The sequence below is a fragment of the Melanotaenia boesemani genome, chromosome 12 (assembly GCF_017639745.1).
Source record: "Melanotaenia boesemani isolate fMelBoe1 chromosome 12, fMelBoe1.pri, whole genome shotgun sequence".
In the NCBI taxonomy this organism is placed as follows: Eukaryota; Metazoa; Chordata; class Actinopteri; order Atheriniformes; family Melanotaeniidae; genus Melanotaenia; species Melanotaenia boesemani.
Window position 1 is genome coordinate 749,908 of NC_055693.1, and position 23,307 is coordinate 773,214.

At 48.7% G+C, this 23,307-nt stretch overlaps 1 protein-coding gene across 3 annotated transcripts in view; it reads left to right on the forward strand.

The window, feature by feature from the left end:
• Window positions 1-592: 592 nt before the first annotated feature.
• Window positions 593-23,307, forward strand: part of mylka (myosin, light chain kinase a) — a 132,782-nt gene continuing 110,067 nt past the window's right edge. For all 3 annotated transcript variants that reach the window (XM_042002376.1, XM_042002377.1, XM_042002378.1), the window contains exons 1-7: window positions 593-636; window positions 7,027-7,156; window positions 11,004-11,166; window positions 13,315-13,522; window positions 20,545-20,590; window positions 21,932-22,097; window positions 22,492-22,657. In XM_042002376.1, the coding sequence (XP_041858310.1) occupies window positions 7,143-7,156; window positions 11,004-11,166; window positions 13,315-13,522; window positions 20,545-20,590; window positions 21,932-22,097; window positions 22,492-22,657 (763 nt within the window). In that variant the 5' untranslated portion in view covers window positions 593-636; window positions 7,027-7,142. The remainder of the gene's footprint in view (window positions 637-7,026; window positions 7,157-11,003; window positions 11,167-13,314; window positions 13,523-20,544; window positions 20,591-21,931; window positions 22,098-22,491; window positions 22,658-23,307) is intronic.

The window sequence follows — 23,307 nt, forward strand, 5'->3', positions numbered from 1 at the left end:
ACAAGAAAGCAGCCATTTTTTCTTGCATTTATTCAGGAATTCAGACATTCACTTAAAGATTCTAAAAATCTAAAAGCTAATACCTTTTCAGCTTTTTACAAGGTACTCGAAACAGAATAACTTAAATCCTCTCATCCAGCGTTTTACATGTTAAAAAATCATGTATGTTTCATTGAATGTAACTGCTCTCTAACTGATGTAGAAAGGAGGAGGAGAGGAACGATGTTCCAGGTTTTAATCTTTTCAACCAACTTATCTTACATGTTTTTTTTACTGTGTCAAAGTCACATTCTCTATACACGTCTTTGGTTTCTAGGACCAAGATGGCGGCGCCGTTGACCACGTGCTTTTACCGGTGCAGTACCGCGCTTCGTCCACCAGATGGCGCCATTACGCCTAAATCAGAAAACTGAGTCTTTCTCATCTGGTCCACGAACCCAGACCGTTTCTGGTCTGATCAGACCTGCCTCCTCCTCTTCCTCCCGGTATTTCAGAGGCAGCTGTGATCAGCAGGGTGCAGTGAGGAGGAAGAGGAGGAAGAGGAGGAGTCCCGCTGCTGAATGAGCTGATTATTCAGGTGCAGAACAGGAGCTGCTCAGTCTGCGGAGCTTCTTCTGCTCGGATCCGCTTCTCCAGGTCAGACATCTTTCTGTTCTTTAATCTGTCTCAGGTGGGCGGAGTCAGAGCAGCACGCGCGTTTCTCCCGTTCAGCTGCTCAGACTTTAAAGCCCCTTTTTCCAGGACGTTTAAAGTCAGACATCTGCAGGTTTCTCTGCTGGAAATGATCCAAACGGACATTTTTATCCGAGGAAACTGGAATTATTGATGATTATTGATGATTATTGATGATTTGGTCCTGATCAGCTGTGAACGTGGTCTCATCAGAAACTGAAATGCAGATCAAACCTCTGATGTCTTTCAGCAGTGGTTTGATTAAAAGTGCAGTCTGGCTCATAAGCATGAGGATGATGATGGAGGGCAGAAAATAGTTTAGTTACTGGTTACTGGGCGGTAACTAGTCCGTCGTTAAACCATCACTTTAATTACTGGCCACACAACCAGGAGTAAACATGGAGGATGTTCATGTTCTTCCACTGGGGCGTCAGCTGGTTCTCCGGGACGTGTCTGAGTTTTCCAGTCTCTCTCTCTCTCTCTATATATATATGTACACACACACACACACACACACACACATATATGTATGTATGTATGGTCTGAGCTCTCTAATGCGCCCCCTGGTGGAATCCTCTGGAATAACAATCATCTTTATTTTACATATTAGAACAACAAGTAAACCCATCATCATCATCATCATCAGTTCCTTCATCATCCAGGTGGTTTTTCTAACTCCATCAAACCTGCAACCAACTGATGACTCAGCTGTTCTTGGTTGGTTCTTCATGTCTGACATCACGCTGACGAAGGAGCTGATTGGTGGATGACTGATGATCTCCCAGCTTTAACAGATTGTGCCTGAAGCTGGCACTCCGGGGCCGTTTGTCCAGAACTAAACGCCATCTCTCCACCAGACATGTCCAGACAGTGATTCCTGCTTCCAGAACCTCTGGACTGGATCACTGCGACTCATTATAGGCTGGACCAGGCTGGACCAGGCTGGACCAGGCTGGATCAGACTGGACCAGACTGGACCAGGCTGGACCAGGCTGAGCTACCATGAAGAGGATCACATCCCAGCAGTTTTAGCCGGATGTTCCTTCCCGCCCTCTAAAGGTCCATTTCTGCTCTACGTAAATCCGTAACATCCGTTTCAAACGTTGGCATACGTCGCTGCCCTTCATACTTCATTCGTCTTTTACGTTGCCATGGTTATGAAGTCAGTTCATCCACTAGTGGGCAGTGCTGAGTTCAGAGTGCTGACGTCAGGTTCAGACAGAGGTTGGTGGGGGTAACGCTTTAAACCGCCCAACACACCTGACACACTCACAGTCTGCTTTCAAAACTTCCACCGTCTCTACAGTTTTGTCCTCGCTGTTGTCTTCTACACTTCTACTTCCTGTTCCTCTTCCTCTTCTGTGGTTTGCTCTGTTTGCTGGTCACATGTTAGCTATCCTGCTCGACACTCCAGCATAAAAGGCCTTAATGTCTGCAGATCAGTAGCTTTTATCTGTTTCTAAACCTGCCGTGAAGCTCGGAGGGGATCGGGAATTCTCAGTTCTGACATTTTTTTATCCTTGTTTTTATCTCATTTAATTGTAAATTATTTTAGTTTTATTTCCTTCCTGTTTTTATCAGGATTTTGGGTTTTCTGACTTCTGTGTCTTCACTGAACATTTATTTCTAGTACTTGGTCTATTCGGTCTTCCTGTCCAGAGCCTCGGTTTTTCTGTGGATGTTTGAAGTTTGGTATAAATAAAGTTTGCTTTACCTGCAGAGACTGAACTGGACCTGGATTCTCTTTGTGTCTCCACACAGAACGTTTAGCCGGTTCTGGTTGTTTCTGCATGTTCGGAAGTCTGGAAACATCATCTGTCTCTTGTCCTCTCTTCTTCTCGTAACATGCTCTTGTGTTTCTGAGATGAATCACCATGGTAACGGTGAGAACGGCTGGTGTGTTGATATCCAGTTGCTAGCGTGCGACGCAGTGTGAAACTCGGACGCAGCGTGATGCTGTAGGAGGGAAAATAATCGTCAGGACGAGGACGTCTCTGAATGGACTGAAGCTGTTTTCACCTCCAGCCTCTTCAGTTCTCCCAGCAACTTTACATCCGTCTGATTTTATCCTCTTTACGTCGGCTTCTGGTAGATTTTAGGATTCAGAACCAAGCATGAGCTCCGAGCAGATCCGGCCTTGCTGTTCCTGCATGCCTGACAGGCCTCCTTCTCGCCCGAGCTCTTCCTAAAACTCTCGTTTTCTTTGGCCTGAGATGTTGACATTTTATATTTGACCTTATTTGAGTTTCTTCTTCGTGCTTTTAGTCTTCTGTACGGCACATTGGTCCTCTTTATAAAGTTGGATTGGATTGGACCACAGATTCGGGATGTGCGGGGGGAGGGGTCCAGGTCCAGATCCAGGTCCATTCAGTCCATGGATTGATTGATTTTCATTTTAACTTCATTATTTTATCAAAGTCAAAGTCAAAGTCACTTTATTTGTCAATTCTGCAGTATGTAGAAGACATACAGAGGATCGAAATTGCTTTTCACACAGACCCAAGGTGCAGACAATAAACATTTAACATACATCTTTTAAGTAAAAGAAAATGTCTCTGCTTTGCTATACAATATATAAGAAACTATATTATGCTATATAAAAGGAATAAAAGCAAGAAAATATAAATAATGAAAAAGGCACAAGTAGCAGCAACATATTGGGTAAAGAAAACCAGATAGTGCAAAATGAATACTGTAGTGCAAATGGCATGGCAGTTGTGCAGGTTTAGCTTATATACTGGGGTTTAGCTTATATACTGGGAGTTAAGTGTCCATGAACAGTTCAGAGTCTGGACGTTTTGTGGGCAGGGCAGGGAGAGAGTTCAACATCCTGACAGCCTGGTGGAAGAAGCTGTCCTTCAGTCTGCTGGTCCTGGCGCTGAGACTCCGCAGTCTCCTCCCTGAAGGCAGCAGACTGAAGAGGCTGTGTGACGGGTGGGTGGGGTCACCAGCGATGCCGAGAGCTTTGCGGGTGAGGCGGGTGCAGTAGATGTCGTAGAGGGAGGGGAGAGGGGCACCGATGATCTTCTCAGCTGTTCTCACAATGCGCTGGAGGGTCTTGCGGCAGGACGCGGTGCAGGAGCCGTACCACACAGTGATAGAGCTGGACAGGATGCTTTCCACAGTACCTCTGTAGAAGGTCTGCATGATGGGGGCCGGGGCTCTAGCTCTTCTCAGCTTGCGGAGGAAGTAGAGGCGTTGATGGGCTTTCTTGGTCAGTGCTGTTGTGTTGTTGGTCCAGGAGAGGTCCTCTGAGATGTGTACACCCAAGAATTTAGTGCTGCTCACCCTCTCCACAGCAGCACCGTTGATGGTCAGAGGAGCATGTTGGGGGTGTACTCTCCTGAAGTCCACAACAATCTCTTTGGTCTTCTCAACGTTCAGAGAGAGATTGTTGTGTGTGCACCACAAGGCCAAGCGGTTCACCTCACTCCGGTAGTTTGTCTCATCCCCGTTACTGATGAGACCCACAACAGTTGTGTCGTCCGCAAACTTGATGAAGAGGTTTGAGCTGTGCAGTGGGGTGCAGTCGTGGGTCAGCAGGGTGAAGAGGAGGGGGCTCAGCACACATCCTTGAGGGGCCCCTGTGTTCAGAATGATGGTCCTGGATGTGTTGCTGCCGACCCGTACTGCCTGTGGTCGCCCGGTCAGGAAGTCCAACAGCCAGTTGCACAGCGAGGTGTTCAGCCCCAGCCTGTCCAGTTTGGGAATGAGCTGTTGGGGGATGATTGTGTTGAAGGCTGAGCTGAAATCAATAAACAGCATTCTGGCGTATGAGTTTTTTGAGTCCAGGTGAGTGAGGGTAGAGTGCAGGGCAGTGGAGATGGCATCATCGGTCGAGCGGTTGGGCCGATATGCAAACTGGAAGGGGTCCAAGGAGGGAGGGAGGACAGATTTGATATGTTCCATGACTAGCCGCTCGAAGCACTTCATGAGGATGGGGGTGAGTGCAACCGGGCGGTAGTCATTAAAACAGGAGGGTGAGGACTTCTTCGGGACAGGGATGATGGTGGTGGCTTTGAGGCACGTGGGAACAACACCCTGACTCAACGAGGTGTTGAAGATGTCTGTGAAGACATCTGTGAGTTCTGCTGCACAGTCCCTCAGCACGCGGCCAGGTATGTTGTCTGGACCATGAGCTTTGCGAGCGTTGGTCCTGCTGAGTGCTCTCCTCACCCTGTCCGGGGTTAGCGTCAGCACCTGGTCGCCAGGAGGGGGTGGTGTCTTCTGTGCAGGCGTGCTGTTGTGTGTCTCAAAGCGAGCAAAGAAGTCGTTCAGCTCGTTCAGCAGCGAGATGTTGCCATCACAGGTCTGTGGTGGGGGTTTGTAGTACATAATGGTCTGTATTCCCCTCCACAGGCTCCGTGTGTCTCTGCTGTCGCTGAAACGGTGTGATATTTCCCTGGAGTACTGCCTTTTAGCCTCTCTGATGCCACGGGACAGGTTGGCCCTGGCTGTCCTCAGGCCCACCTCGTCTCCTGCTTTGAAGGCAGCGTTCCGAGCCTTCAGGAGCCTGTGGACCTCACCTGTCAGCCATGGCTTCTGATTGGCCCGCACAGAGATGGTCTTTAGTTCTGTTACATCCTCAATACACTTGGTGATGTAGGCGGTTACTGTGTCTGAGTACTCCTGAATGTCTGTGTTGTTATCGTTAGTGGCGGCCTGTCTAAAAACATTCCAGTCTGTGCTGTAGAAGCAGTCCTTTAGTGCCTCTGAAGACCCCTCTGGCCACACCCGTACCTGCTTGCAAACTGGTTTGGTGACTTTAACCAGTGGTCTGTGTGCAGGCATTAGCATGACAGTGAGGTGGTCTGAGGCTCCGATGTGGGGGAGGGGATGGGCCTTGTAAGCCCCCTTCTGAGTGGAATAAACTTGGTCCAAAGTGTTATTCCCACGTGTTGGAAAGTCAATGTGTTTGTATATTTTAGGAAACACACTCTTTGGGTCTGCGTGATTGAAATCCCCAGCCAAGATGAGAAATGCATCTGGGTGGGCTGTCTGCTGCTCACTGATGTGTGGATACAGTTCATTCATTGCCTCTCTCCTGTTGTTATTGTTGGGGCTGGGAGGCACGTAGACTGCTGTCATTAGTATGGCTGAATATTCCCGCGGGAGGTAAAACGGCCGACACTTAATGATCATAAACTCCACTAACAGTGAGCAGTATTTGCAGACCACAACAGCGTCACGGCACCACGCGTCGTTGATGTAAACACACAGACCGCCGCCACGGGTTTTACCTTCTTCGGCGAGTGCTCTGTCCGTCCGGTAACATGCTAGACCCTCGAGCTGGACGGCGTGGTCCGCCACGTTGTTGCCGAGCCATGATTCCGTGAACACGTAAACACAACACTCTCTCACTGTCCTCTGAGTAGTCCGTAATAGTCGTATGTGATCCAGTTTGTTGTCCAAAGAGCGTACGTTCGCCAGCGTGATGGAGGGAATAGCCGGCTTGTGTGGGTTTGCTGCTAGCCTGGCTCGGATGCCTCCGCGCTTACCCCGCTTTTGTCTGCGCTCACGCCGTTTGTGACGCCTCCACTCTGGGCGAGGTGCAGGGCAGGGGGTCGGTGGTGGTGTGGAGGTCCGGGGCAGGCCACAGGCGCGTAACTCCTCTTTGTGTGCAGAGTTTAAGTCCAAATTTATGGTTTTGCTGATGTCGAGCAAAAACTCACGACAGTAGGTGCGCCTCAGGACAGGTAGACATGACGAAGACTTACAAAAACACTGCGACTTACACGACAAAAAACACGAAAACACCTCATTGTCGGGAGAGCGTGAAGCCGCTGCAGCTGTCCGCGCCGCCATCTTTTATCAGGAGCATTGTCTTATGTGATCTTTTTATTAACACTTAATCTTTATTATATCATCATGTGTGCAGCGTGTTGACTGTTTATATTTGTATAAATAAACTTTGTTTGCTTAGACATACAGGAGAAGTTCAGACCAAACATCCTGGACGGGTTTCTCCTCAGTCAGGCCTGGATTCAGGTTCCCAAAACTTTCCTGCGAGGAGAAACTCGGCCGGCAGACGGTCGCTGTGGAGGATGTTTGTGCACACTCGACTGGCAAGAAGGAATCCGCTCTGATTAAAGCCTCCAGATGAACCCTGCGGCATGCTGGGAAGTTCTCTGAGCCGGAATCCACCTCAAGGTAGCCGAGGTGTCTGGCATTAAAGCAGATGTTTCTGCAGGTTGAAGCTCCCCTGGTGGAGAACATGAATCTGATGCTGGTTTTATTCATCAGAACTTGTTTAAATGTTCCTCACTAGGAATTTAAATCCAGCCTCAGACCAGCCTGATCTCACTTTCTTCTTATTTACTGATCAGAAACTAAAATCTGAGTCTCCATCTCCAGTTCCTGAACAGGAATGCCAGGAGTTCAGCAGCAGGTAACAGCTGATGAGAACCAGATGGCTTTAACTGAGGCCTGCCTTGTTCTCAGATGTCCCGGGTTCATTCAGGAAGTCCCAGATGGACGTTCAGAGGTACCTCGATCCCTCTCAGGAGATAAAACCTGTGTGAACATCTGAGGTCAGTTAGTCTGTTAAATCCTGATGTTCTTTGGTTTTCTGCTGGTAAAACCCGATCTTTTCAGTAGGAAGTCTGTGAACTTGTGCAGAAACTGTGAGTCACGTGGAAGTTTCGCTGTGGTCCTTCAGTGTGAGAAGCTGCAGGAAATGTTTCCTCCTGATAATGAACTCTGTTAATGAGAAGCACAGATGGGCGAGCAAGCTCTGCTGCCTCAGTCTCTCCCTCTACAGACTGCTGACAGCAAACATTCAGATTGGATTGAGTCACGACTCGCTGGGTTATCAAAGGTTGGGCTGCTGTCGATCTACCATCGACTTCATTCGGGTCACATGACTTGCAGCACTGCTCTCCACTCTGCAGACGGGACTTTATCATGGCCAACATGCTGGACCTGTTCCAGAGGCTCTAGAAGTCAGTTCTGTCTTTCTTAGTATTTAACCCTGGTTCCTGGGTATCCAAACAGTATCCAACCAGTATCCAGCCAGTATCCAACCAGTGTCCAGCCAGTATCCAACCAATGTCCAGCCAGTATCCAACCAGAACCCAGCCAGTGTCCAGCCAGTATCCAACCAATGTCCAGCCAGTATCCAACCAGTATCCAACCAGAACCCAGCCAGTGTCCAGCCAGTATCCAAGCAGTGTCCAGCCAGTATCCAACCAGAACCCAACCAATGTCCAGCCAGTATCCAACCAGAACCCAACCAGTGTCCAGCCAGTATCCAAGCAGTGTCCACCCAGTATCCAACCAGAACCCAACCAGTGTCCAGCCAGTATCCAACCAATGTCCAGCCAGTATTCAACCAGAACCCAGCCAGTGTCCAGCCAGTATCCAAGCAGTGTCCAGCCAGTATCCAACCAGAACCCAACCAGTGTCCAGCCAGTATCCAACCAATGTCCAGCCAGTATCCAACCAGTATCCAACCAGGACCCAGCCAGTGTCCAGCCAGTATCCAAGCAGTGTCCAGCCAGTATCCAACCAGAACCCAACCAATGTCCAGCCAGTATCCAACCAGAACCCAACCAGTGTCCAGCCAGTATCCAACCAATGTCCAGCCAGTATCCAACCAATGTCCAGCCAGTATCCAACCAGTATCCAACCAGAACCCAGCCAGTGTCCCGCCAGTATCCAGCCAGTGTCCAGCCAGTATCCAACCAATGTCCAGCCAGTATCCAACCAGTATCCAACCAGAACCCAGCCAGTGTCCAGCCAGTATCCAACCAATGTCCAGCCAGTATCCAACCAATGTCCAGCCAGTATCCAACCAGTATCCAACAGAACCCAGCCAGTGTCCCGCCAGTATCCAACCAGTGTCCAGCCAGTATCCAACCAATGTCCAGCCAGTATCCAACCAGAACCCAGCCAGTGTCCAGCCAGTATCCAACCAATGTCCAGCCAGTATCCAACCAGAACCCAGCCAGTGTCCAGACAGTATCCAACCACTGTCCAGCCAGTATCCAACCAGTATCCAACCAGAACCCAGCCAGTGTCCAGCCAGTATCCAACCAATGTCCAACCAGTATCCAACCAGAACCCAGCCAGTGTCCAGCCAGTATCCAACCAATGTCCAGCCAGTATCCAACCAGTATCCAACCAGACCCCAGCCAGTGTCCAGCCAGTATCCAAGCAGTGTCCAGCAGGTATCCAGCCAGTATCCAACCAGTATCAAACCAGTATCCAGCCAGTGTCCAGCCAGTATCCAACCAATGTCCAGCCAGTATCCAACCAGAACCCAGCCAGTGTCCAGCCAGTATCCAAGCAGTGTCCAGCAGGTATCCAGCCAGTATCAAACCAGTATCCAGCCAATGTCCAGCCAGTATCCAACCAGTGTCCAGCCAGTATCCAGCCAATGTCCAGCCAGTATCCAACCAGAACCCAGCCAGTATCCAACCAATGTCCAGCCAGTATCCAACCAGAACCCAGCCAGTGTCCAGCCAGTATCCAACCAATGTCCAGCCAGTATCCAACCAGTATCCAACCAAAACCCAGCCAGTGTCCAGCCAGTATCCAAGCAGTGTCCAGCAGGTGTCCAGCCAGTATCCAGCAAGTATCCAACCAATGTCCAGCCAGAACCCAGCCAGTATCTAACTAATATCCAACCAAACCCAGCCAGTGTCCTGCCATTGTCCTGCACGTGTCCAGCAGGTGTCCAGCCAGTATCCAGCAAGTATCCAACCAGAACCCAGCCAGTGTCCTGCCAGTGTCCAGCCAGTGACCTGCAGGTGTCCTGCCAATATCCAGCCAGCGTCCAGTCAGTGTCCTGCCAATCTCATGCCAGTGTCCAACCAGTGTCCAGCCAGTGTCCAGCCAGTATCCAGCCAGTAATCATCCAGTATCCAGCCAGTATCCAACCAATGTCCAGCCAGAACCCAGCCAGTATCTAACTAATATCCAACCAAACCCAGCCAGTGTCCTGCCATTGTCCTGCACGTGTCCCGCCAGTATCCAGCCAGTGCCCAGTCAGTGTCCTGCCAGTCTCCTGCCAGTGTCCAACCAGTGTCCAGCCAGTATCCACCCAGTATCCAGCTAGTGTCCAACCAGTAACAAACCAGTATCCAACCAGTGTCCAGCCAATACCCAGCCAGTACCCAACCAATATTCAGCCAGTATCCATTCAGTATACCCATAACTAGGGTTAAGCTCAGAGAGGACTCAGGACTAGTGGGAAGCTCAGAAGGGACCCAGGACTGGTGGGAAGCTCCAAGGAGATCTTGGACTAATGGGAAGCTCAGAGAGGTCCAGACCTTTGTGGTGGCCTAACTGTGGAATGAGCTGCCTTTGTACATTGGACAGACCTCCTTTATATCTGTTTTTAAATGTCTTCTGAAATTGATTTTCACCTCAGAAGTTTTTTTTCTCTCTATTCCTTTTAATTATGCGATTAATCACATGATCAGGTTTCTCCACTGACCTGAAGAAGGACTCTGGTCTGGAGACATGAATCTGCTGAGGGGAATTAATCGGTTATCAGGAGGAATGTGGATTCTGTCACATGTTGATGTTCACCACTGATCACCTGATCACAGATGTCTTTGATCTGTTTACAAAGCTGACCGTGCTGTCCATCATGAGTTCTGACCAAGCGGCAACCTCCGGCTGTAAAATGTGAAGCCTATGCGGAAGTGCAAAAAGTTGCAGTTCCCCCCTCGTCCACTAGGGGCTCCAAAACAGAGTTAATCCCCATAGACTCCCATGTTAAAAAGACCAACTTCACCGCAGAAATAAACATATTTAAAGCCTGGTACAAAAATCCATTTTAGGATTAAAAGGTCAAGTTTACCTTCATGACAACTGTGAGGGGGGTGAATTTCTTTCTAACTCATCCATTTGGATGTTATTTAATCTTTAAATTCTGCATAATTAGGGGCGTGTCCTTTTGATTGACATGTATCCAATATCTGCGGAATAAAGGGAGAGTGCAGCACAACCGCGGCTTTAGCCAGCCTACCTTCATTAGCCGGTTAGCTCATGTTAGGTCTGAGTTGGCTCAGCTAGCTCTTAGCTACAGGCAGTTCGGAGTGTGATAGACGTCAATCATCCACCCCCATGCTCACATCTTCATCTCTTTGCCCGTTTTTGGATTTTCCATGAGCAACATGACACTGCCAAGATGGTGATGGTAGGAACCGCCCATATTAACTTTTGCTCTTCAGAAATGTAACAGAATCTCCGCCCATCTTTTATGTACAGTCTATGGTTCTAACTGATCCTCAGGCTGTTTAGGCCATTATTGATGAGTTATTATTTATTATTGATGAATCAGATGAGTCTGATTAATCTGTGTATTTTTTCTCTCTTGACAGCAGGATGAGTGACGTCCGACTGGTTTCAGCTTCCTCCTCCATCTGCAAGGTGACAGGCCCATTAATGGGATGCGGTTCCCATGGCAATGAGCCTCCGGCCTTCATTCTGCCCCCACGCAATATCCGGGTCACCCTGGGTGGACATGCCCGACTGGAGGGGAAGGTGGGTCTGTGAATCATTCAGAAACCAGTTTAACACAAATAGGAAGTGATGTCTAAAGTTCACTGTGAAGGATGCAGTGAAGTCACATGACACAGATGGTTCAGAGTTTCGGGTTTGATAGAAACCCTACCGCCCCAACCCCCCAAGGGAATCCTCCAGTATGAGAACAGTTGCACCAGCTGATGGGCTACGAGAACATGAGGTTGATAAGGACGTTCTTAGACAACACATTCCTTTTTTTTCCTCTTTTCCACCAAACTGGTTCCCATTCTGGTTCAGGAGCTCCTTCTACGTTGGTTCCAACCAAGAACCGTTATGGTATTTCACAGAACCAGTACAGACCCCATTGTTACAGGTCTGAGCCGCCGCAGATCAGAGAGGGTTTATCTTCCCAGAAACCGATTTCAGTGTTTCATCCTGTTCCGTCTGAATATCATCTGTCTGGTTTTACACTGATGTCTGTGAACGCACCACAGAGGGAACTTTGTCCCAGCAGAACTACAGACTCTAGTAAAAATCCAGAAGCAGACAGTGACAGTGAACGCAACACCAGATCCAGATCCACATTCAGGTCCAGATCTCGATCCACCTTCAGACCTAGATCTACATTCAGATCCAGATCTAGATCCACATTCAGGTTGGTTCTGAACCCTTCAGGTCCAATTCTCTCTTTGAAGGACTGCGGTTAATAAAACGTGTCCCTTTTAACGTCCACATGAGCAGGACATCCTCGTCCCTGATGATCACTTCACTGACTCCTGTTGTTCAGGAACACGTTAAATGTTCTGGTTCAGGTCAGCTGGTCTGGTCCGTCCAATCAGAACCATTAACATGGACAATCATCTGACATCAGACAGAAGAACCGGACTGGAGTTCTACAGAGAGGAAGCTGCACCCAGATGTGATCAGGACCAGGGTCAGAACCAAGACCAGCATCAGAACCAGACCAGGTTTATGAACCAGAATTAGGACCAGGACCAAGACCAGCATCAAGACCCGGAAAGGGGTCAGGATCACCAGGAGCAAGACGAACATGAGGACCAGCGTCATTACTAGGATCATGATCAGGACCAGGACCAAAGCCAGTGTCAGGACTAGGGTCAGTACCAAGACCAGAACCAGGGTCAGACCAGTGCCAGGGTCAGGATCAGGATTAGGGCCCGGTTCAGGTGGGTGAAGGTGAGGATTAACATAGAATAGAATAGAAGTTTATTGTTGTTAACTTCCGGTGTGAAAAAAAGGTTGACTCTCTTCCTGTTCGGCTGTGGCGGTGTGTAACTTGGGTGAACGTTGATGGAGGAAAAATAAATGTTCGAAAACGATACAAACGTCATGTTTGTGGTAATCTTTTCAATTGTCACTGTAACATATACAACGAAATTAAGACTGTGGGACCACTGAGCCGCCGCAACTGTGTGCGCCGCCATCGCGGCCATCGCCATACGCCATAAGAACATCAGTCCTGTGACATGGATCAGACCAACAGTCCATGTCCAGACCCACTGGGTCCTGTTTTCCAGTCTGCTGACAGGAATGTGGAGTTGGAAGAATCCCACAGCACCTGAATGCACCTCTGGTCCACAAACATGATAGATGGAGCTGCAAGGCCTCATGGGAGTCGGCTGGAAGTCGGCATCTCTGCAGTTTTGGGGGGTTAGGGTTGTTTGTCCGGCATCGGTTCTGGTGATAAACTCGTCCATTACCATCTGCCACCATCTAGAAATAACAACCTGCCGATGGAAAAGTTGAGTTCTACTGGATTTTCTGATCCATCAAGTTGGTGATGGTTCCAGTTCTGTGAGCATGAAGGTGAATATTTACTACCCGTTTCTAAAGGATATCACCTCCAGATCCTCCATCAGACGAACACACCTGAGTAAGATCCAGAACTTCTACCTGGGCAAGGACGGCGGTCTAAACATTTATTATTTAGTTCTAAAAATGTATTAGTACTTGTATAAAAGAAAATAAGGAAGAAATAAACAATAAGAAAACTGTTATTAAAATAAAGTAGAATTAGATTTCAGATGAATAAAAAAAATAATAAAAAGATAAAAAATAAATCATTGTAAATATATTAACTAAAAAGAAAACAAAAACGAGACCAGAAATGATGTCAAGGATTTTACCCTGATCCGTGTCTTGCAGGTACGAGGTCATCCTGAACCACAGGTCACATGGTACAGAGAAGGGCAGGCTATTATTGGTGGAGAGCGCTGTGTCATGGAGCGAGGTGGGCGTGGCACCTTCAGCCTGGTGGTGGGCGGAGTCACAGAGGAGGACCTGGGCCGTTACACCTGTCAGGCAGCCAATCCGGCAGGAAGCCGGCAGGTTACTGTGGAGATCCTTCTGGAAGGTATGAACAGATGCTGACAGTTTCACTTACAGTATCTCACAAAAGTGAGTACACCCCTCACATTTTAGCAAATATTTAGTTTTATCTTTTCATAGGACAACAATGAAGACATTACACTTTGATATAATGTACAGGAGTCAGTGCACAGCTTGTTCAACAGTGTAATTTTATTTTCCCCTCAAAACAACTCAGCACACAGCCATTCATGTATAAACCACTGGCAACAAAAATGAGTACACCCCAAGTGAAAATGTCCAAATTCAGTCAATATTTTGTGTGTCCACCATTATTTTTCAGCACAGCCTTAATCCTGTTGGGCATTGAGTTCACCAGAGCTTCACAGGTTGCCACTGGAATCCTCTTCCACTCCTCCATGACAACATCACGGAGCTGGTGGATGTTAGAGACCTTACGCACTTCCACCTTCCGCTTGAGGTGGCCCCACAGATGCTCAATAGGGTTAAGGTCTGGAGACATGCTTGGCCACTCCATTACCTTGACCCTCAGCTTCTTTAGCAGGGCAGTGGTCATCTTGGAGGTGTGTTTGGGGTCGTTGTCATGTTGGAATTCTGCCCTGCGGCCCAGTTTCCTCAGGGATGGGATCATGCTCTGCTTTAATATGTCACAGTACATCTTGGCATTCATGTTTCCCTCAATGAACTGTAACTCCCCAGTGCCGGCAGCACTCATGCAGCCCCAGACCATGACACTCCCACCACCATGCTTGACTGTAGAGAGGACGCACTTGTCTTGGTATTCCTCACCTGGTTGCCGCCACACACGCTTGACACTATCCGACCCAAATAAGTTTATCTTGGTCTCATCAGACCACAGGACATGGTTCCAGTAATCCATGTCCTTATTCTGGTTGTCTTTAGCAAATTGTATGCGGGCTTTCTTGTGCACCATCTTTAGAAGAGGCTTCCTTCTGGGACGACAGCCATGCAGACCAATTTGATGCAGTGTGCGGCGTATGGTCTGAGCACTGACTTGCTCACCCCCAACCTCTTCAACCTCTGCAGCAATGCTGGCAGCACTCATGCGTCTATTTCCCAAAGATAATCTCTGGATGTGACGCTGAGCACGTGTGCTCAACTTCTTCGGGCGACCGTGACGAGGCCTGTTCTGAATGGAACCTCTGCTTTTAAACCGCTGTATGGTCTTGGCCACCGTGCTGCAGCTCAGTTCAAGGATGTTGGCAATCTTCTTGTAGCCTAGGCCATCTTTATGAAGAGCAACAATTCTTTTTTTCAGATCATCTGAGAGTTCTTTGCCATGAGGTGCCATGTTGACTCTCCAGTGTCCAGTATGAGAGAGTTTGAGAGCGTTAACACCAAATTTAATACACCTGCTCCTCATTCACACCTGAGACCGTGTAACACTAATGAGTCACATGACAACAGGGATTCAAAATGGCTAATTGGGGCCAATTTGGACATTTTCACTTGGGGTGTACTCATTTTTGTTGCCAGTGGTTTATACATGAATGGCTGTGTGCTGAGTTGTTTTGAGGGGAAAATAAAATTACACTGTTGAACAAGCTGTGCACTGACTCCTGTACATTATATCAAAGTGTAATGTCTTCATTGTTGTCCTATGAAAAGATAAAACTAAATATTTGCTAAAATGTGAGGGGTGTACTCACTTTTGTGAGATACTGTAGATCCTCAGATTTACGTCCTTCTGGGGACCAAAAACATCCACAACAACAATCTGCCAGGAATGCTCTTACAGCAGCCAATGCTCAGACAGTGTGACACGGCAGGATTCAGCGTTACTCAACATGATTCAGCGTGACTCACAGTGACTTGGCAGGACTCAGCGTGGTTTGTCATGATTCAGCATGACTAAGCAGGGCTCACCGTGACTCAGCAGGACTCAGTGTAATTCGACATGAATCAGTGTGACCAGGCAGGACTCAGCGTGACTCTGCAGGACTCACCGTGACTCAGCAGAACCTCACGTGACTTGGCAGTTTTCACGTGACTCAGCAGAACCTTACCATGATGTGGCAGGACTCAGCATGACTCGACAGGACCTTACTGTGATTTGGCAGGACCTCGCCGTGATTCGACATGATTCAGCGTGACTAGGCAGGGCTCACCGTGACTCGGCAGTACTCAGTGTGACTCGGCAGTACCTTACCATGACTCAGCAGACCCTCACCGTGACTCGCCAGTACTCAGCGTGACTCGGCAGGACCTTACCATGACTCAGCAGACCCTCACTGTGACTCGGCAGGACTCAGCGTGGTTTGACATGATTCAGCGTGACTAAGCAGGGCTCACCGTGACTCAGCAGGACTCAGCGTAATTCAACATAAATCAGTGTGACCAGGCAGGACTCAGCGTGACTCGGCAGGACTCACCGTGACTCAGCAGAACCTTACTGTGACTTGGCAGTCCTCACGTGACTCAGCAGAACCTCACCATGACTCGCCAGGACTCACCGCGATTTGACATAATTCAGCATGACTTGGCTGGACTCACCTTGACTAAGCAGGACTCAGCATGACTCGCCAGGACCTTATTGTGACTCAGCAAGACTCACCGTGACTCGGCATGATTCAGTCTGTTCTGATGCTACTTTCTTGTTTCAGGATTTTAACATCTCATTTTATAGGGCCGGTTGTTCAAACGTAATCCGGTCGGATTTCGGTTATCGGATAAGATCAGATCTGATAGATCAAGATGGCGGCGCGGACAGCTGCAGCGGCTTCACGCTCTCCCGACAATGAGGTGTTTTCGTGTTTTTTGTCGTGTAAGTCGCAGTGTTTTTGTAAGTCTTCGTCATGTCTACCTGTCCTGAGGCGCACCTACTGTCGTGAGTTTTTGCTCGACATCAGCAAAACCATAAATTTGGACTTAAACTCTGCACACAAAGAGGAGTTACGCGCCTGTGGCCTGCCCCGGACCTCCACACCACCACCGACCCCCTGCCCTGCACCTCGCCCAGAGTGGAGGCGTCACAAACGGCGTGAGCGCAGACAAAAGCGGGGTAAGCGCGGAGGCATCCGAGCCAGGCTAGCAGCAAACCCACACAAGCCGGCTATTCCCTCCATCACGCTGGCGAACGTACGCTCTTTGGACAACAAACTGGATCACATACGACTATTACGGACTACTCAGAGGACAGTGAGAGAGTGTTGTGTTTACGTGTTCACGGAATCATGGCTCGGCAACAACGTGGCGGACCACGCCGTCCAGCTCGAGGGTCTAGCATGTTACCGGACGGACAGAGCACTCGCCGAAGAAGGTAAAACCCGTGGCGGCGGTCTGTGTGTTTACATCAACGACGCGTGGTGCCGTGACGCTGTTGTGGTCTGCAAATACTGCTCACTGTTAGTGGAGTTTATGATCATTAAGTGTCGGCCGTTTTACCTCCCGCGGGAATATTCAGCCATACTAATGACAGCAGTCTACGTGCCTCCCAGCCCCAACAATAACAACAGGAGAGAGGCAATGAATGAACTGTATCCACACATCAGTGAGCAGCAGACAGCCCACCCAGATGCATTTCTCATCTTGGCTGGGGATTTCAATCACGCAGACCCAAAGAGTGTGTTTCCTAAAATATACAAACACATTGACTTTCCAACACGTGGGAATAACACTTTGGACCAAGTTTATTCCACTCAGAAGGGGGCTTACAAGGCCCATCCCCTCCCCCACATCGGAGCCTCAGACCACCTCACTGTCATGCTAATGCCTGCACACAGACCACTGGTTAAAGTCACCAAACCAGTTTGCAAGCAGGTACGGGTGTGGCCAGAGGGGTCTTCAGAGGCACTAAAGGACTGCTTCTATAGCACAGACTGGAATGTTTTTAGACAGGCCGCCACTAACGATAACAACAGAGACATTCAGGAGTACTCAGACACAGTAACCGCCTACATCACCAAGTGTATTGAGGATGTAACAGAACTAAAGACCATCTCTGTGCGGGCCAATCAGAAGCCATGGCTGACAGGTGAGGTCCACAGGCTCCTGAAGGCTCGGAACGCTGCCTTCAAAGCAGGAGACGAGGTGGGCCTGAGGACAGCCAGGGCCAGCCTGTCCCGTGGCATCAGAGAGGCTAAAAGGCAGTACTCCAGGGAAATATCACACCGTTTCAGCGACAGCAGAGACACACGGAGCCTGTGGAGGGGAATACAGACCATTACGGACTACAAACCCCCACCACAGACCTGTGATGGCAACATCTCGCTGCTGAACGAGCTGAATGACTTCTTTGCTCGCTTTGAGACACACAACAGCACGCCTGCACAGAAGACACCACCCCCTCCTGGCGACCAGGTGCTGACGCTAACCCCGGACAGGGTGAGGAGAGCACTCAGCAGGACCAACGCTCGCAAAGCTCATGGTCCAGACAACATACCTGGCCGCGTGCTGAGGGACTGTGCAGCAGAACTCACAGATGTCTTCACAGACATCTTCAACACCTCGTTGAGTCAGGGTGTTGTTCCCACGTGCCTCAAAGCCACCACCATCATCCCTGTCCCGAAGAAGTCCTCACCCTCCTGTTTTAATGACTACTGCCCGGTTGCACTCACCCCCATCCTCATGAAGTGCTTCGAGCGGCTAGTCATGGAACATATCAAATCTGTCCTCCCTCCCTCCTTGGACCCCTTCCAGTTTGCATATCGGCCCAACCGCTCGACCGATGATGCCATCTCCACTGCCCTGCACTCTACCCTCACTCACCTGGACTCAAAAAACTCATACGCCAGAATGCTGTTTATTGATTTCAGCTCAGCCTTCAACACAATCATCCCCCAACAGCTCATTCCCAAACTGGACAGGCTGGGGCTGAACACCTCGCTGTGCAACTGGCTGTTGGACTTCCTGACCGGGCGACCACAGGCAGTACGGGTCGGCAGCAACACATCCAGGACCATCATTCTGAACACAGGGGCCCCTCAAGGATGTGTGCTGAGCCCCCTCCTCTTCACCCTGCTGACCCACGACTGCACCCCACTGCACAGCTCAAACCTCTTCATCAAGTTTGCGGACGACACAACTGTTGTGGGTCTCATCAGTAACGGGGATGAGACAAACTACCGGAGTGAGGTGAACCGCTTGGCCTTGTGGTGCACACACAACAATCTCTCTCTGAACATTGAGAAGACCAAAGAGATTGTTGTGGACTTCAGGAGAGTCCACTCCCAACATGCTCCTCTGACCATCAACGGTGCTGCTGTGGAGAGGGTGAGCAGCACTAAATTCTTGGGTGTACACATCTCAGAGGACCTCTCCTGGACCAACAACACAACAGCACTGACCAAGAAAGCCCATCAACGCCTCTACTTCCTCCGCAAGCTGAGAAGAGCTAGAGCCCCGGCCCCCATCATGCAGACCTTCTACAGAGGTACTGTGGAAAGCATCCTGTCCAGCTCTATCACTGTGTGGTACGGCTCCTGCACCGCGTCCTGCCGCAAGACCCTCCAGCGCATTGTGAGAACAGCTGAGAAGATCATCGGTGCCCCTCTCCCCTCCCTCTACGACATCTACTGCACCCGCCTCACCCGCAAAGCTCTCGGCATCGCTGGTGACCCCACCCACCCGTCACACAGCCTCTTCAGGCTGCTGCCTTCAGGGAGGAGACTGCGGAGTCTCAGCGCCAGGACCAGCAGACTGAAGGACAGCTTCTTCCACCAGGCTGTCAGGATGTTGAACTCTCTCCCTGCCCTGCCCACAAAACCTCCAGACTCTGAACTGTTCATGGACACTTAACTCCCAGTATATAAGCTAAACCCCAGTATATAAGCTAAACCTGCACAACTGCCATGCCATTTGCACTACAGTATTCATTTTGCACTATCTGGTTTTCTTTACCCAATATGTTGCTGCTACTTGTGCCTTTTTCATTATTTATATTTTCTTGCTTTTATTCCTTTTATATAGCATAATATAGTTTCTTATATATTGTATAGCAAAGCAGAGACATTTTCTTTTACTTAAAAGATGTATGTTAAATGTTTATTGTCTGCACCTTGGGTCTGTGTGAAAAGCAATTTCGATCCTCTGTATGTCTTCTACATACTGCAGAATTGACAAATAAAGTGACTTTGACTTTGACTTTGACTTTGATAATGGGTTTTTTTAAAAGGGAAATCCGGATTCCGAAATCGGCTTGGATTACGAAATCCAGTCCTAGTTCTTATCCTCATAAAACCCTCAGTTTGCATTGTTCAAAACTTTTGAGTATAATCTAGATAACTTTGATCCAAAAATATCAGGATTATCCTGATCCCAGCAGAGGGTATAGGATTACAAGGCAGATTTCAAGAAGAAACTGCGGTACAACCTAACAGCTGATCAAACAATAGAACTTTTTATTTGGTGCATATGGTTATATTTTTGTTTTCACCTGACTTGTTTAACTGTTACAGGGATAAAGTGGTTCCCATAAGGATGGGTGGATAGGCTACCGATTAATACTGTCATAAAAAGAAATTTCTAATTATTGCATCCCTCACCATACCTCCCGTATGTCCCTCATTCAGGCCAGAGGTTGGGCCTCCACACGGGCTTCAGGTGCGTCATTAACATGGCCACAGAGAGGGCAGTCCGGCTGGTTGCAATGTTATCCAGGATAATAAACGCATGTATTATGTTACATGCTCCACTGGTCGTAGTTGCGGCATGTAAACCGTCTCTTCTACCTGCTGTTCTTCACATGGCCGGCAGCCCACATCTACATGCTAGAAATCCAGATTTCGTGATCCTGATAAATGGGATTCCCAAATCTGGATCGCTTTTATCCAAATTAAATATTTTGAACAACCGGCCCCTGGCCATCAGTCATTTTATCCTCCGTCCTCTGTTAACATGTTCAGTATAAATAAAGTTTCTTCTTTCAGTATGATTTTAGCACAGTGTATGTTGTCTGATGTCCTGGCTTCTTTTCTACCCCTCGGGGAAAAATAAAAAAAATAAAGTGTTGAGTTAAATTGAATTGAATTGAAATTCTTTGGTTTACTGACTGACTCAACTCATTCCTTGATGATTTTCCTCCTGCAGAGAATTCTGGGAAGAAGTACGTCCTGCCGTCGTCCATGAAAACCGGGTGAGTTCCAGTAGCTTAAACCTGTCCTCATAAACACCAAAAAGTCTGAACTCCTGCTGGTGTAAAAGGATGAAGAGTCTGCTCCTCCTCCTCTTCCTCCTCCAGACTCCTCAAATCTGTCAGTGCTTCTCAGGAGGTTTCATGTCTGTAATTCATCAGCAGAGAGTCAGAATTAATCTGAAGTTTCTTCTTGCAGCTTTTTATTAGAAAACATCATCAGGTCCACCTTCTAGTACCAGGTCTTCCTCTTCATCAGGTCCACCTTCTAGTACCAGGTCTTCCTCTTCATCAGGTCCGCCTTCTAGTACCAGGTCTTCCTCTTCATCAGGTCCACCTTCTAGTGCCAGGTCTTCCTCTTCATCAGGTCCACTTTCTAGTACCGGGTTGTCCTCTTCATCAGGACCACCTTCTAGTACCGGGTCGTCCTCTTCATCAGGTCCACTTTCTAGTGCCGGGTCGTCCTCTTCATCGGGTCCGCCTTCTAGTACCGGGTCGTCCTCTTCATCGGGTCCGCCTTCTAGTACCGGGTCGTCCTCTTCATCGGGTCCGCCTTCTAGTACCGGGTCCGCCTTCTAGTACCGGGTCGTCCTCTTCATCGGGTCCGCCTTCTAGTACCGGGTCGTCCTCTTCATCGGGTCCGCCTTCTAGTACCGGGTCGTCCTCTTCATCAGGTCCGCCTTCTAGTACCATTACGTCCTCTTCATCAGGACCACCTTCTAGTACCGGGTCGGACCTTTTTAATCCTGGTGTGATAGATGAAGCAGGTGGTGAAAACCTTCCTCAGAGGTTTGCTCCATATTGACATGACAGCATCACACAGTTGCTGCAGGTTTGTCGGCTGCATCCATGATGAGAATCTCCCGTTCCACCACATCCCAAAGCTGCTCTACTGGACTGAGATCTGGTGGCTGTGGAGGCTGTTGGAGTCCAGTGAACTCATCGTCATGTTGTAGAAAGCAGGTGGAGATGATCTGAGCTTTGTGACATGGTGCATCATCCTGCTGGAAGTAGCATCAGAAGATGCTCCACTGTGGTCATAAAGGGATGGACATGGTCAGCAACAATACTCAGGTAGGCTGTGCTGGTTAAACCAGGCCACGTTGGTACTAAGGGGCCCAAAGTGGACCAAGAAAATCTCCCCCCACCATGACACTAGCAGCAGCCTGAAGCGTTGATCCAAGGCAGGATGGATCCATGTTTTCATGATGTTTCCAGCAGATTCTGAGCCGAGCATCTGAATGTGGAGCTGAAATGGAGACTCATCAGACCAGCAACGTTTCTCCATCTTCTATTGTCCAGTGTTGGTGAGAGCTTATGGGACTGCGTTTCCCATGATTCCAGGTGTGGCTCCGCAGTCCCTCCGTTAGACAACAGAACCAGTATCTGGAGTGAGAGTCCACCAAAGTTCATCACCAAACCAACCCGAGTTTTCGTCAGACCAGGTCAGGACGGGAAGCTCTCTGTCAAAACCACAGGACGCCCACAGCCGCAGGTCACATGGTACAAGGTAGGACGAGCTTAACACAACCATGCCGAATAACCACAGATGATTGGTTTAAAATGCTCTGATGACTTCCACCATCAACTGGTTCTGGTGGATCTGCTGGTTGTGGTACCGGAGACGCCGGATTTGTACCGGGATGGCGGACTCGTACCGGAGACAACAGACTTAAATCAGTGTCACCGGACTTATGCCAGACTTGTACCGGACATGTACCGGAGACTCCAGATGTTTTAACTAAAAAAGAAAACAAAAAGCAGAAGAAAATATTTTTTCCAAACATGTTTTTACTGATAGGTGATGAAAAGGATGAAAACAGGAAACAATTGACTTCAGAACTATTTATTTATCATCAGCTGTTTATGCTTGTTGTTTACATGTTTGTTGTGGTCTGTCTCAGGGGGAGGCGGAGCTTCAGTCGTGTGGGCGGATTAGAGTGTACGAGCTCTCAGGTCGCCACTTCCTGGAGATAAAGTCGGTCTGTGAGGAGGACGCAGGAAGTTACACGTGTTACGTCACCAACAGCTCTGGGACGGCGACCGCCAGCGCTGAGCTCACAGTCCACAGTGAGACAACCAATCAGAGTGCAGTATTGTTCATTTTGTCTGGAGGCTGCTTAAAGAGATTCTGGGTTCAGCCTTCTGCAGTCTGGTCCATTAATGTATAAGGACCAACATCCTGGTGGCTAACGGGGAAAGTGGTCCATCACAGAGTAAATCATTACTACTGTACTTTCTATTCCAGTTATCCAATTATCGGAATTATTTGACAGGGACATTACGTTTGTACCGTAGATAAGCATGAAGCTTTGTAGCCGATGCCATTCAGAGTGTAGCCAGAGCTGATTCTCCCATCCCTGGTTGGGCCATTCTGCTCTACATTAAACTACAATGATACATTACCTGTATAAACCTTACCCATAAACTCAGTATAAAATTTGTAAATCATTCATTCACACACCCACATACACACAGAGTGCTATTTATAAATGAGTACAGTTTTGGTTTGTTTTTAGCCAGGACGGAAGTCTAGAGGTGAAGGTTTTAAACTCAGACGAAGCTCTGCAGGGTGGAAGCTTCCAGTTCTGGCTGGTAAAGCAGATTCCACTTGCTGTGGATTCATTTTAAGATGTGGTTCAGTTACGGCGTGAGACCTACATCTGATGAATCCTCCAGGTGAGTCTGATAGGTGTCATTAACCCGGCGACCTGGACTTA